Consider the following 12,854-nt stretch of genomic DNA (forward strand, 5'->3'; position numbering starts at 1 on the left):
CTACAAGCTGATGGTGCTATGAGGTCTATGGTGCTACAAGCTGATGGTGCTATGAGGTCTGTGGTGCTACAAGCTCTAACTTTCACACTGACACGTATATCCCAGCTATTCCCAATAATAAAACATTCATTAGGGCATGTAACAACAGAAATACCCATTCTCTCTCTCTCTCTCTCTCTCTCTCTCTCTCTCTCTCTCTCTCTCTCTCTCATAGACCAGATTTTTTTTTTTTTAATAGTTCAAGACCCTGCCCCGCAAACTTAGGAACTAACTAGGCAAAGAGGAAAAGATTGTATCGCATTTGAGCCTTCCCTGTACACGTCCTAGGTTATTATTAAAACTTTCAAATACTGTGCCACTATTACCATTGTTTATTTACAGTATACTAAGTTAATTCACATGGCAAATGCTGTAACTGTACTCAGTATCAGTTCAGTGTTTACTCTTTAATCCAACTTTCGGGTTGCTTGTTGTACCTTCGTTCGGATGAATCCTGACGGACTATCATTAAGTGAACATCTGTATGATTGCACATTTTCTCCTCTTCCTGTTATTAAGATGCCATTATGTAAAATTATTTACTGATTTGCCTAAAGTAGGCTATGGAAAAAAATAATCGTAACCAGCACAACATTCATTACATGCTATACTGAACTTATAAATATAAAAGTAATGGTAGTGCACTCCGTAATTATTCTAAAGGAAATTATATACCAAGCATCATCATTATAATATTTGAAGGCTTCACTGTTACATATAAACGGCATCACTGCAATGTTCCTAGCTTTAAAACAGATAATTACAAGAGACTTTTTATTTATGTGGGATCTTCTCCATGTGTGATGAACTCATTGCGGAAAAATCAAAACATCTGAAACATGCACTGGTAGAGATAGGGTTTTACACTGTATTTAACCAGTTGTACATTTTCTTCTGACAGAACTGGAATGATGGTTGTTTCTTTACTGTTCATGTTGGAGAACACTGGATTGATTTGTGTGTGGCGGTGGTAAGGCAGCATAGGCTAGGGTTGGCTGTCATTGTGATGACTCTTGGTTTGGGGCAACATGGTCATGGTGGTCACATGGTCTTCCTCATAGACATAGTCCACCTTATGTGAACCACAGCGGGTTCTCCACAGCCACTGACGGAGCCTCCCGCAGCTGAGAAACGACAACCGCTTATCCACAGCCTTTGGGCTTGGAGGACCTGGAGGCATCAGTTCAACAGTTAAGTTTTTACAGACACTCTATTCCTGAAACTATGAAAGTAACAACTCCATAATTATCTACAAATATACTACACAATAATGTAAGCAGAGTCTTGCCAACATTGGTGTAGTTTCAGCATAATATTTGTACATTTTATCAAACAGGTTACCAAAAAAGATTGTCATGGTATGGAACTAAGTCTGATTTATAGGGGGTGAGCTTGTGCGAACAATTGATATATGCAAATACTGTATTATAATATGCCCTTGTAATGAATATAGCCATGTAATGGAGCTAGCTCTGTGGCTAGTATGAGGAGTAGTTGGAAGAAGTTCAGGGAGCTGTTGCCTCTTCCGACATTCAGAGGGCTGTCCCTCCGTGCTAAGGGATCTTTGTATGCAGCATGTGTTAGTAGTGTAATGGTGTATGGTAGTTAGACTTGGGCAGTAAAGGAAGAGGATATTCGCAGGCCCAAACGTACAGAAATGACAGTGATTAGGTGGATGTTCAGTGTATCCCTGAGTGCAAGGCTTGGGGAGCTAGATTTATGATGGAAGAGTTGAGAGGTAGGGTGGGACCTGTGTGTATCGGTGTTGTGATGAGAAGGGGTAGATTGAGACTGTTTAGGCATATGGAGAGAATGGGGGATGATAATTGGGTGCAGAAAGTGAGACGTGTCAATGCTGGGGGTAGGGAAGCAAGAGGTAGACTGAAAAAGACCTGGGATGAGGTCATTGGGTGTGACTACAGGGATACGGAACTAAATAGGGAAGCTGCCAGAGATCGAGCAGCAAGAAGAGCCGCCATTAGGTGACCGAGCCAATGCATGCAAGCATGTTGGAGCCTTCAAAAATGAAACCAATGAATCCTCCAGATCTGCCCTTTTCAGTCTGTCTCCCTCTACTGCTGGTTACATCATGGGTTAAAGCTTCCAAGGCTTCACCAACTTTTAAGTATTGAAATTAGTCTTGTGAAGTATGCAAGAACTGACTAAGAGTTGTTGTAACAGAGTATCCTAATTTTTAAGTCATTGTTCTTGGCATGGAATTTAACCACTTATTGAATCTGTGGGCTTTAACAGAATATACATAATATAAGAGCATACTTCTAGACCAAGTTGAGATTTCATTAAGGTGGTATGGCCTCTCTTTTTGTGGATGCACCATTGAAATGTGAAAGTTGATTGCATTTGTGTGAAATATTTTCATGTTGTATCATTGATAGAGGGTTCAGCATGCTTGCATCCATCTGCCTTTGTCACCTAATAGTGGCTCTTCACGTGGCTCGATCTCTGGCAGCCTCCCTATTCAGTCCCTTATCCTTGAGGTCACACTGCATGACTTTATCCCAGGTCTTTTTCGGTCAGCGTTTTGCAACTCTACCCTTGATGTTCACACTTCTCATTTTCCGCATCCAGTTGTCATCCTCCATCCTCTCCACATGCCCAAACCATGTCAATCTGCCCCTCATCACAGCACCAATACGCTCCAATCCCATCCTTCCTCTCAGCTCTTCAGTCGTAAACCTCACATTCAAGGATGCAGTACACATCCACATAATCATTGTCATTTCTGAACATTTGAGCGAGCGAATATCCTCATCCTTTACTGTCCAGGTCTCACTACTATACAACATTACACTCCAAACACATGCCACATACAAAGATCCCTTAGCACAGAGGGAGAACCCTCTCAATGTCAGGAGAGGCAACAGCTCCGTGAACTTCTTCCAACCACTCCTTACTCTAACCACAAAGCTAGCTCCAGCCCCACCTCCAGTAAATAACTTGTCCCCTAAATAACAAAACTCAACACACTTAAGAAACTCACCAGCAGGATCAATCCTTTCACACCTGACTATCTCTATATGCTCTCCCAGACTCACTGCACACATGGAATCAGCATTATGTACTCACTTACCACAGTTACTGTACAAGATGAAGTTACTTCCCACACTCTTATGGCAAACTGCACATGGTCACTCTCCCTCTGCTTTGACAGTATGTGTATCTGATAAACTATGGTATATTTCATTTTTCTGATTCTAAAGTTGAATATCCACCCAATTCCGAAGAAAGGAAATTCCTCTGACCCATCTGATTACAGACCAATAGCTGTCACATCGTTTCTTGGTAAGGTATTGGAAACTTTAATTAATAAGCACATTGTTAAACATCTTGAATCCAACAACTGAATTAGTGATAGACAACATGATCTTCGCCACGAAAGATCCACCATTGACATACTCAATCTCCTAACTCATACTATCCATCATTTAACTGACCTACAAGGAGAAACTCATGCAGTAGCCCTTGATATTTCTAAAGCTTTTGAGAGAGTGTGGCACCGTTCCCTGCTGTCCAAACTCCCTTCCTATGGACTAACATTTTTTTTCCCTTTAATTTTCTCATATCTCAGCGACAGGAAAATAAGGGTAAAAGTAGATTATATATATTTCAGTTTCCACTCAATTAACGCCGGCGTGCCGCAGGGATCAGTTCTGGCACCAACCGTGTTTCTGGTTCATATTAATGATCTTTTATCTGTCACCCACAATCCCTTCCACTCATATGCAGATGACTCAGCACTACATAGTTTAATCACACTCAGACACCCATTTACAAAGTCTAATATCTCTACTTCTCAATTCAGTACAGTCATTTCCTTAAATCAAGACCTATCCACGATCAGTGAATGGGGACGAAACAACCTTGTCTCATTTATGCTAGTAAAACTAAACATATATACAATTTACTGATAGACAGATATTTCCAGATTCGCACATTACCTTCTGTGCTACTAATAGTCCCATCTGCAAAAATATTAAAATTCTTGGCATGTCACTTAACAATGCCCTCAGCTGGACCTCTGATGTTAGATCACTTGCTAAAACCGCCTCAGAGAAACTTAGATTATTGCACAGAGTCCATAACTTCTATTCTGACGAGCAGTTAGCTATAATTTATAAGAGCCACGTGCACTCTCAGCTTGAATATTGCTCACCCTTTTGGAATGGATGTGGAGAGGTTGCATTAAAACAACTAAACAGAATTCAGAACAAAGCTGTTAGAATTATTAACAACCCTGGCATTACAAATAAACTACCTCCCCTACAAGTAAGAAGGAATGTTGCCTTCCTTGCATTATTTTACAAATATTTTTATGGCAAATGCTCAGACGAAGTTGCGTTCATGGTGCCACCTCTCCATGCCTTCCTTTGTGCTACACGGGCATCTTGTGGCGATCATGACTGGAATGTCACGCAGCCATATTACAGAACTTCTGCATTTCAGAATTCTTTCATTACCCGAACTGCATCTCTTTGGAACTAGCTTCCCCAAAGTTGTTTCCCTCCAAACTTCAACCTACTGCTGTTCAAGTCTGACTGTTACAGATATATTATGAACAGAGGACACCAGTAATCTGGTGTATGGATTATTTTTTTTATTCATTTGTTTTCCTTCCTCTGTTCTGTTAATAAAAAGAAAATGTGTTATGAAAAAATGGTGTTGGGTCTGTATAGAGAAGCAGTGACACAGTTGTTTTCAGAACATTAAAATGTCCTCTGAAACTACATTAACGAAGCCTAGAATTATTGTCTTGCCATTCTAATCACCTTTCACAACATACCGGTACTTCATGACAACAGTAGGTGACAGAACAGGAATTATTGCTGGTGCATAGCAACTTTGGCATACTGTCATTCCAATCTGCTGTTGCATCACCACTTGTTCCTACCATGGCTACCAGCCCTGACTGTTGGTGTACTACCACCAGGAACAGCTTGGTCTACTAGTCCCAGCCACTGATAAACAGTACCACCATCTGCCACTACTGGTGCTAGTCGGTGTACCGCCATCCATTTGTCAGCGATACCAGAGCTAACTGTTGATGTGCCTTCACAATATTACCAGTGCTAACTGCTGGTGTGGGCTCACCCCCACCCGGGCCAACCAGTGACGAGTGGACATTACAACGGCAAGACAGCTCACCAGTACAGAGGGATATGAGGTTGCTGATGATGAGGGTCATGATGATGCCAGTGATACCGAAGTAGCAGTACGAGACATCATACACGGTCCTGCCCTCACTCCTGCGGCACCATAACACACACCCTTAAACATTTGCATGTGTAAAGAAATAAACTCGCTGAATCATTACCAATGAATAAGAACAAACGCTGTAGTCATGTCCATGTAAAAAAAAAAAATGAGGAAGTAATTGAAATGTGTGCAAAAATTATTGTGATATGTCTGTTCGTTGTTGTTGGAAAGTTAATATGGAAGAATTATCATGGAATAAGAGGCAGTATGTCAACACACCCGCTGATTGATGAACAGGATGGCTTCACTAGTGGTTGGGGATTTATGGATCAAATCCCTGTAATGGAACAATGGGAACTGCTTGTGACAAGAAATGTTAGATGTTTATGATAGATATCGTTTTTTTAGGCTCCAACGTGCTTGCCTGCATCGGCCTTGGTCACATAATGGCAGCCCTCCACGCTGCTCGATATCTGGCAGCCTCCCTATTTAGTCCATTTTCCCTGAGGATTTGGAGAAAGCATATGACAAGGTAACCAGAGGGGTATATGGACGGCTTTGTGTATGTATGTATGGAGAGAAAGCCATTGATTGCTGTTAAGAGTTTTTATAATGGTAGTCAGGTTTGTGTAAGGGTGTCTTAAGTCTATCTATTGCCAGACGCCTTTATCTCGTAAGGGGTGGCCACAAACAAATCGCCTCCATGTCGCCCTGTCCCCCACCATTTCACTGCCCCGCTCCCAGCTCACACCCTCCTCTCTCATTCACTTCTCCACTCCAGCCCTCCATCTCATCATTAGCCTCCCTCTCCCTCTTCCCCCTCCACCTCACTCACATACACTCTCCTCGTCAGTCTCTCACTCCATCCTCTCCACATGGCCAAACCACGTCAGTGTGTTTCTCCTAACACTTCCTATCACATCCACATCCACATCACAATGCCCCTTCACATCCTCATTTGTCAATCTGTCTCTCCACATGACTCCACATGCTTCTGCCAAATAGCTCATTTCCACTGCTCTCACTCTTGACTTGTGTCCCTCCACAAAGGCCCAAGGTTCACTTCCATGCGTTAGAGTTGGTGTCACAATAGTGTCACGCAGTAACTTTTTCACTTCCATGTTCACTTCCCTGTTTCATATCACTGCTTTCAAGGAACCAGAAACCTTTCTTCCTTGTTGTACCCTTTCAAGCACTTCACCCTCCAAACTTCCATCCTTACTCATCACACTACCCAAGTACTTAAATGCACTCACATCTTTCATTTCCTCCTCATCCAACCTCACTGTACATTCACTGACTTCACCTCTCTCGAAGACCATAACTTTATTCTTCTCTACATTCACCTTTAGATTCCGTTTCTTACCCACTCTCCCAAACTCATCCACCAAGCCTTGCAATCACCTCTCTCGAAGACCATAACTTTATTCTTCTCTACATTCACCTTTAGATTCCGTTTCTTACCCACTCTCCCAAACTCATCCACCAAGCCTTGCAACTCTCCTTCATCTTCACTTAACAAGAGAGTATCATCTGCAAACAACAGTACAGGTAGCTTCCGAACACTGCCCTCTCTCATTAGGGTCACTCCAATATCCTTTGCCCTACCTTGTATCTCTTTTATAACCCCATGCACATACAGATTGAACAACCATGGAGACATGACACATCCATGTTTCAATCCAACCTTCAAGTAGAAAAATTCACTCGGTTCACTATCCACACGCACTGCAGCCTTAGCACCCTCATACATACTCTTCACAGTAATCAACAACTTCCCATCTACTCCATATATTCTTAATACGTTCCACAATCCTTGTCTATCCACCCTGTTATACACTATGCTTCCTCCAAATCCATGAAAGCCGCAAACAACTTCTTTCCCTTCTCTAGAAACTTTTCTACTAAAGATTTAAGAATGAATATCTGAGCTACACAACCTCTTCCCTCCCTAAAACCTCTCTGTTAGTTTCCAACTAATTCCTTTGTTACATCCCTAACTCTGTCAATAAATATCCTACCGTATACTTTTCCTATTACACTAAGAAGACAAATGCCTCTACGATTACAACACACTTCTTTTTCCCCTTTTCCTTTGTACAAGGGAATAATTATACCTGACTTCCAATCGTCCGGGACTCTACCCTCCTCCCAGGCCAATCTGCACATCTTCCACATCCATTCTACTACTATCTCTCCCCCATGTTTCAGCATTTCACCACACACTCCTGTCACGAATCAGTTCGCGACATTTCCCTTTTGTGAGAAGCCACGAACTATTAGTGGAAAACTCACTGTGTATCGCTCAGCTAACCGTTTCTCCCTCCATTTCGGAGTATACTTTTCAAATCATTCGTCACCGTTTTCAAAAAGTGACCGATTTAATGCACGTCACTAAGTGCACTACTGAGCGATACAATTGTTTCTTTATCGTTCGCCTCTGCTTCCCTCAACCGTTAGCTACGCCTTGCGTCCTGCCCATACAATGTATTTGAATTCAGTCCAGTTGTTGCTGTGACGGAGAGAGGTCCTGTGTTAGCAGTGTGAGGTCAGCTAGTACCCAAACTCCACAGTTCTTCAGTACTTCCATCCTAGTTCAGCTTGGGTGATACGCAGCATTCATCGACTATAGTATTTCCTTTGTGTATTTCCTAGTTTTAAGAGTTTAGTTAAGGTGTTTTTCCTAGGCGTAAGTATTTAGCTTCTGTGTGAGTGAGCGAGTGCGTCTCATTGATTTGATTTGAAATGTAATGTTAAATTTATTTTTGTAATTAATAAATTTAACAGTTCTATATCTTGAGCTTAATGTAGAGTAAAATCTTTTTTCATTTCTCCATAATTAAGCTTATTTTCCATATAGCTCCTAGCTTGCATAAACGTTTGCTTTCATAACTGGTATTTAGACCAGTCTTGTTGTATTAACTTAAAATCCTTTGTGCCAGGAGTTAATGCATCAGCAAGAACCTGATGTTATTATTATTAGTATTAGTTATTTATTGTCAGGGGTGATGTAACTTTCTCCAGAGGCTAACAGTACAGTAATTCAGCAATTGTGAGTAATTAGTCTCTGCTGTGTACTGTTGAGGAAGTTTATAAATTCTCGTTCTTAGAGAATCTTAGCAAGTCAGCGTAAAGTAATCGTTGCTTGATGTAGCAAGACAATCATTGTCTCTGCTCTTCAATATTGTTGAATATTGTTATCAATTTAAATAATATTTAACCATTTTTCACTAGCTTATATCAAAATTACCCTGATATTATAAAAACCCCGTGACAATTGGCGACCTCATTCCAGGATATTAACTCCTAGCTCTAAAGCTATTCACGAGATAGTGCTCACTCATTCATATTTAGGTATTTATCATTAGAGTTTATAGGCACAAGCTTACTGGTATTTACCCTTAATTTAGCAAGTGAATTTTGCTTTATTAATCAAAAGAATACTTAACTCTAGTTTATTTTTGGTAACGCCAGACGATTTTATTCGCTCCTGGGAAGTCACCATACCCATTGTGTTTATTATTGACAATAGTCTTCCCAGTCATTTACATTTTTGATTTATTCTTTGCCAGTTAACTGGATAAGACTGGTCACCACTAGCTTGTGTCTGTACTCTTTACTTGTGTTTATTAGCATTCGTTTGCGAAGCAGCAATCAGTACTGAGTCGCTAGTTATTTAGATTGAGTTAGCGACATGGCTACCACCATATTTTTACAGGAAGCCAAAGATATGGGTCTTACAGACCCAACTGAAATTAAAGAATACATACTCTCACGCCATAATCAGGAGCAGCAGCGCGAGAATGATGCCCGTGAAGAGCGTAAGATTCAGCGCGAATACGAGCGAGAACAGCGCGAACAACGTGAAAGAGAGCGTGCATATGAACAAGAGCAGCGTGAGAAAGAGCGCGAATACGAGCGTGAACAGCGCGAATACGAGCGTGAACAACGAGACAAAGAACGAGAACATGAACTTGAAGTGCTGAAGCTCAAGCGAAATTCCTTGGGTTCAGACACATCTGGTGCAGTTGGTTCAAGCTCCACGAGCGCTCTCCCTGCACATGTTATGGCGACCCCACACATCAAGCTTCCCCCATACAAAGATGGCGAGCGAATCGAGCCATACATAGCTCGATTTGAAGACATGGCTCAGCTTTACCAGCTCGATGATGCAGCTAAGCGGCTTCAGTTTCTTAGCCTGTTTGAGGGCCCTGCCCTCGATATTCTCCACAGAATTCGTGGAGACAATCTCACGTATGAAGTGATGAAAGCTGCACTCATTAAGGCGTATGGTCTCACAGTAGACGACGCCAAAGGTCAGTTCATGCGAGCTCGTCTCCAAGACAAGGAGACAGCTGTTCAGTTCCTCGACCGTCTCACTGCTTACCTAGGTGAGTGGATGGAGAAAGATGAAACTCCTTCCACGCGTGAGGGGATAATTGACCTTATGCTGCGTACACAGCTAGAGAGGTCGTGGCCTGCTGAGCTCATAGCACAGCTTAAGATCTGCCAGGTGAAAGATGCCAGCCAAATGGTAGAGAAGGCTGACGCATTCTTTACTGCATACGGGTATCAAGCTCGTAAGCAAAACACCTGGAGCAGAAAAGATACTGCCAAGTCTGGGAAGCCGTCTCAGACTGAATCCCAGCACCAAGGCCGTTCTCAGAGTAATGGCCAAGGTCCAAAACCGCAGTGGAAGGACCAGGGGCAAAACACTCAGAAACCTGAGTGGAAAAGGTACAACAAGTGCCCTAATCAGCAGCAGTATCAGCCACGCAACCGACAGTCGGGACAAACTTTTCCACCACCAGCTCAAAAGAGGCAGGAAGCGAATGCAGCCTTCATTCCTCAGCAGCAGCCTGGTGGTCACGTCCCAACCAGTGTGGGTACTTCCCCACAGTTCACTAGTCCCACAGTGACAGTGAACCCCCCTCCACAGATGGCCAATGTTCCATCTTCCCAATATAATCCACAAGGCACAATGTTCGTCGCATCAGTTCAGCAGCCTCATGAGTGGATAGCTGCTTCCTCCACAGGCCCTCCCACAGGTGACAGTACCTTCCTTGTACAGCCAGGGTTTGTGGGAGGCATTCCTGTGAAGGTCCTGAGAGACAATGGTTCCTCAGGTTGCTCTGTTAAGCAGAGTTTAGTTCGGCCTGAGCAGTATACAGGTCGACAGATCCATGCAAAGCTTATTGATGGATCAGTGAGATTGTTCCCTGAGGCATGTATCCAGGTGGCATCTCCATTTTATACTGGTACGACACTTGCAGTTGTCATGCCAGAGCCTCTATTTGACTTTATAGTAGGCAATATTCAAGGAGTCAAGGATAGTTGCTCCGATGATGGCGCTACTCAGACTTCGGCTGCTGCGGTAACACGAGCCATGGCTGAGGCTCCAGACTGTGTCACCCCAGTGATCATTGAATCGCCACAAGATCTGATGTGTAGTCAACTTGTTGTACAAGAACAACATTCTGACCCGACACTTGCTGCCGTGCGGAACAAACAAAAGGGTCGAGTGATTAAGTATTCACGGGGAGGTCGAGCCAAGTTCCTTCGCAAACAAGGACGGCTCTACCGTGAGTCACGAACACCCGAGGGCGAGGTTCGATTGCAGTTTGTCGTTCCCGCCAAGTACCGCCTAGCAGTGTTACAATGGGGTCATTGTTCAGCCTCAGGAGGTCACATGGGCAAAAGGAAGACCCAGGGCCGTATCCGAGCTGACTTTTTCTGGCCAGGGATGGGACGAGACATAGATAGTTTTGTCCGTTCCTGCAGTGTGTGTCAAAGTAACACCACTAATCAGGGACATGTCCTTCCTGTGCCATTTGAAACCACACCTGTAATCACTAAGTCAGTTGAGAGACAGGGTAGTGGTAATGTGGGTGTAGACCTGATGTCTCGCCTACTAACTGCTTACTAACTAGCAACTGTTGTATGTTGGGTTCCGTAAATAGGCATCCTAAGCGATTTGAGTAATCCAAGGACCAGCTTGGTTCCCAGTTAAAAGTGTAGACCAGACGTCTCACTCGTTGGCCCTACAGGACACAGTATATCCAGGGCTTGTACATACATGTATACCATAAGTTAAGGGGGAAGTTTGAGAACCTTGCAGAGACAGTCCGAGGCTGTGTATGAATTACCTTGTGGAATGTCTCGAGCTGTGGGCCTCTCTGAGGATTCCCGGAGAATGCACATTACCCACATGAGTGTTCACACCCACGGTGGGTGTTAAAACGTGACCTGCCCGAGATTGTAGCGATTTTCAGCTTCCTGTATTAGTCGTAAGTGTAGGAATAGGTTAACCAGTAAACCGCCCGTTCTAAGCAATTTGTGAATTCAAGAACTGGCACGTTTCCTGGTTAATAATGTTAGGTTAACTAGTAAACTGCCCGTTCTAAGAGATTTGAGTAATTCAAGAATTGGCACATTTCCTAGTTAATAAGCGTTAACCAGTAAGCTATAAGGGTTCTAAGCAATTTGTGAATTCAAGAATTACGTTTCCTGGTTAATAATGACATAAGTACTGATTGCTAGGCAGAGAGAGAGAGAGAGACAGAAATAACAGTTTTGATGCTCCACCTTAATTCCTTTCGCAGGTGTAGCTGGTGGGTGCAGCATTGCCGTGCAGATCAGCTGGCCGTTCCTGTTGCACGCTGCCGCCCTTCTCTTCTGCCTCGTCATCATTATTTTACTATAAATTTGTATTACTGTGTCATTTTACACGTAGGTACAGTTACACTACAACTGTCACACCTACACCGTGTATTACATACGCTACACTACATAACAATTAGTTGTTAATGTAAATGTAGCGAACTTTCGCTCAGTTTGACCTGAGTACAGGATTTTCACAGTCGTCACGGAGTTTTTCCCTCAAGCTTGTTTCTATTAACGTAAATACGAGGTTTTTTCGCTCACTGGCGACTGCGACTTTCTCCTGTAGCAGGATAGCACACACACCACAGTGTGAATCTTGTGCGAATGACTTAGGATGTGTACATATATATATATACAGAGTATATCCACAAATTTTTTCCCATAAGGAAAAAATTTAACTTTCTAAGGGCGTAATGTCACGAATCAGTTCGCGACATTTCCCTTTTGTGAGAAGCCACGAACTATTAGTGGAAAACTCACTGTGTATCGCTCAGCTAACCGTTTCTCCCTCCATTTCGGAGTATACTTTTCAAATCATTCGTCACCGTTATCAAAAAGTGACCGATTTAATGCACGTCACTAAGTGCGCTACTGAGCGATACAATTGTTTCTTTATCGTTCGCCTCTGCTTCCCTCAACCGTTAGCTACGCCTTGCGTCCTGCCCATACAATGTATTTGAATTCAGTCCAGTTGTTGCTGCGACGGAGAGAGGTCCTGTGTTAGCAGTGTGAGGTCAGCTAGTACCCAAACTCCACAGTTCTTCAGTACTTCCATCCTAGTTCAGCTTGGGTGATACGCAGCATTCATCGACTATAGTATTTCCTTTGTGTATTTCCTAGTTTTAAGAGTTTAGTTAAGGTGTTTTTCCTAGGCGTAAGTATTTAGCTTCTGTGTGAGTGAGCGAGTGCGTCTCATTGATTTGATTTGAAATGTAATG

At 42.9% G+C, this 12,854-nt stretch overlaps 1 protein-coding gene across 1 annotated transcript in view; it reads right to left on the minus strand.

Annotated features, from left to right (window-relative positions):
• Window positions 1-1,024: 1,024 nt before the first annotated feature.
• The window catches only part of LOC145399297 (sodium-coupled monocarboxylate transporter 1-like), a 57,033-nt gene continuing 45,203 nt past the window's right edge, over window positions 1,025-12,854 (minus strand). Inside the window, exons 12-14 of the mRNA XM_080271965.1 lie at window positions 5,122-5,303; window positions 3,041-3,094; window positions 1,025-1,209 (exon numbers count right to left, since the gene is read on the minus strand). Of these exons, the coding sequence (XP_080128091.1) occupies window positions 1,025-1,209; window positions 3,041-3,094; window positions 5,122-5,303 (421 nt within the window). The remainder of the gene's footprint in view (window positions 1,210-3,040; window positions 3,095-5,121; window positions 5,304-12,854) is intronic.

This window comes from Coenobita brevimanus, chromosome 48 (genome assembly GCF_032717465.1).
Source record: "Coenobita brevimanus isolate Jiangsu-jjx chromosome 48, ASM3271746v2, whole genome shotgun sequence".
In the NCBI taxonomy this organism is placed as follows: Eukaryota; Metazoa; Arthropoda; class Malacostraca; order Decapoda; family Coenobitidae; genus Coenobita; species Coenobita brevimanus.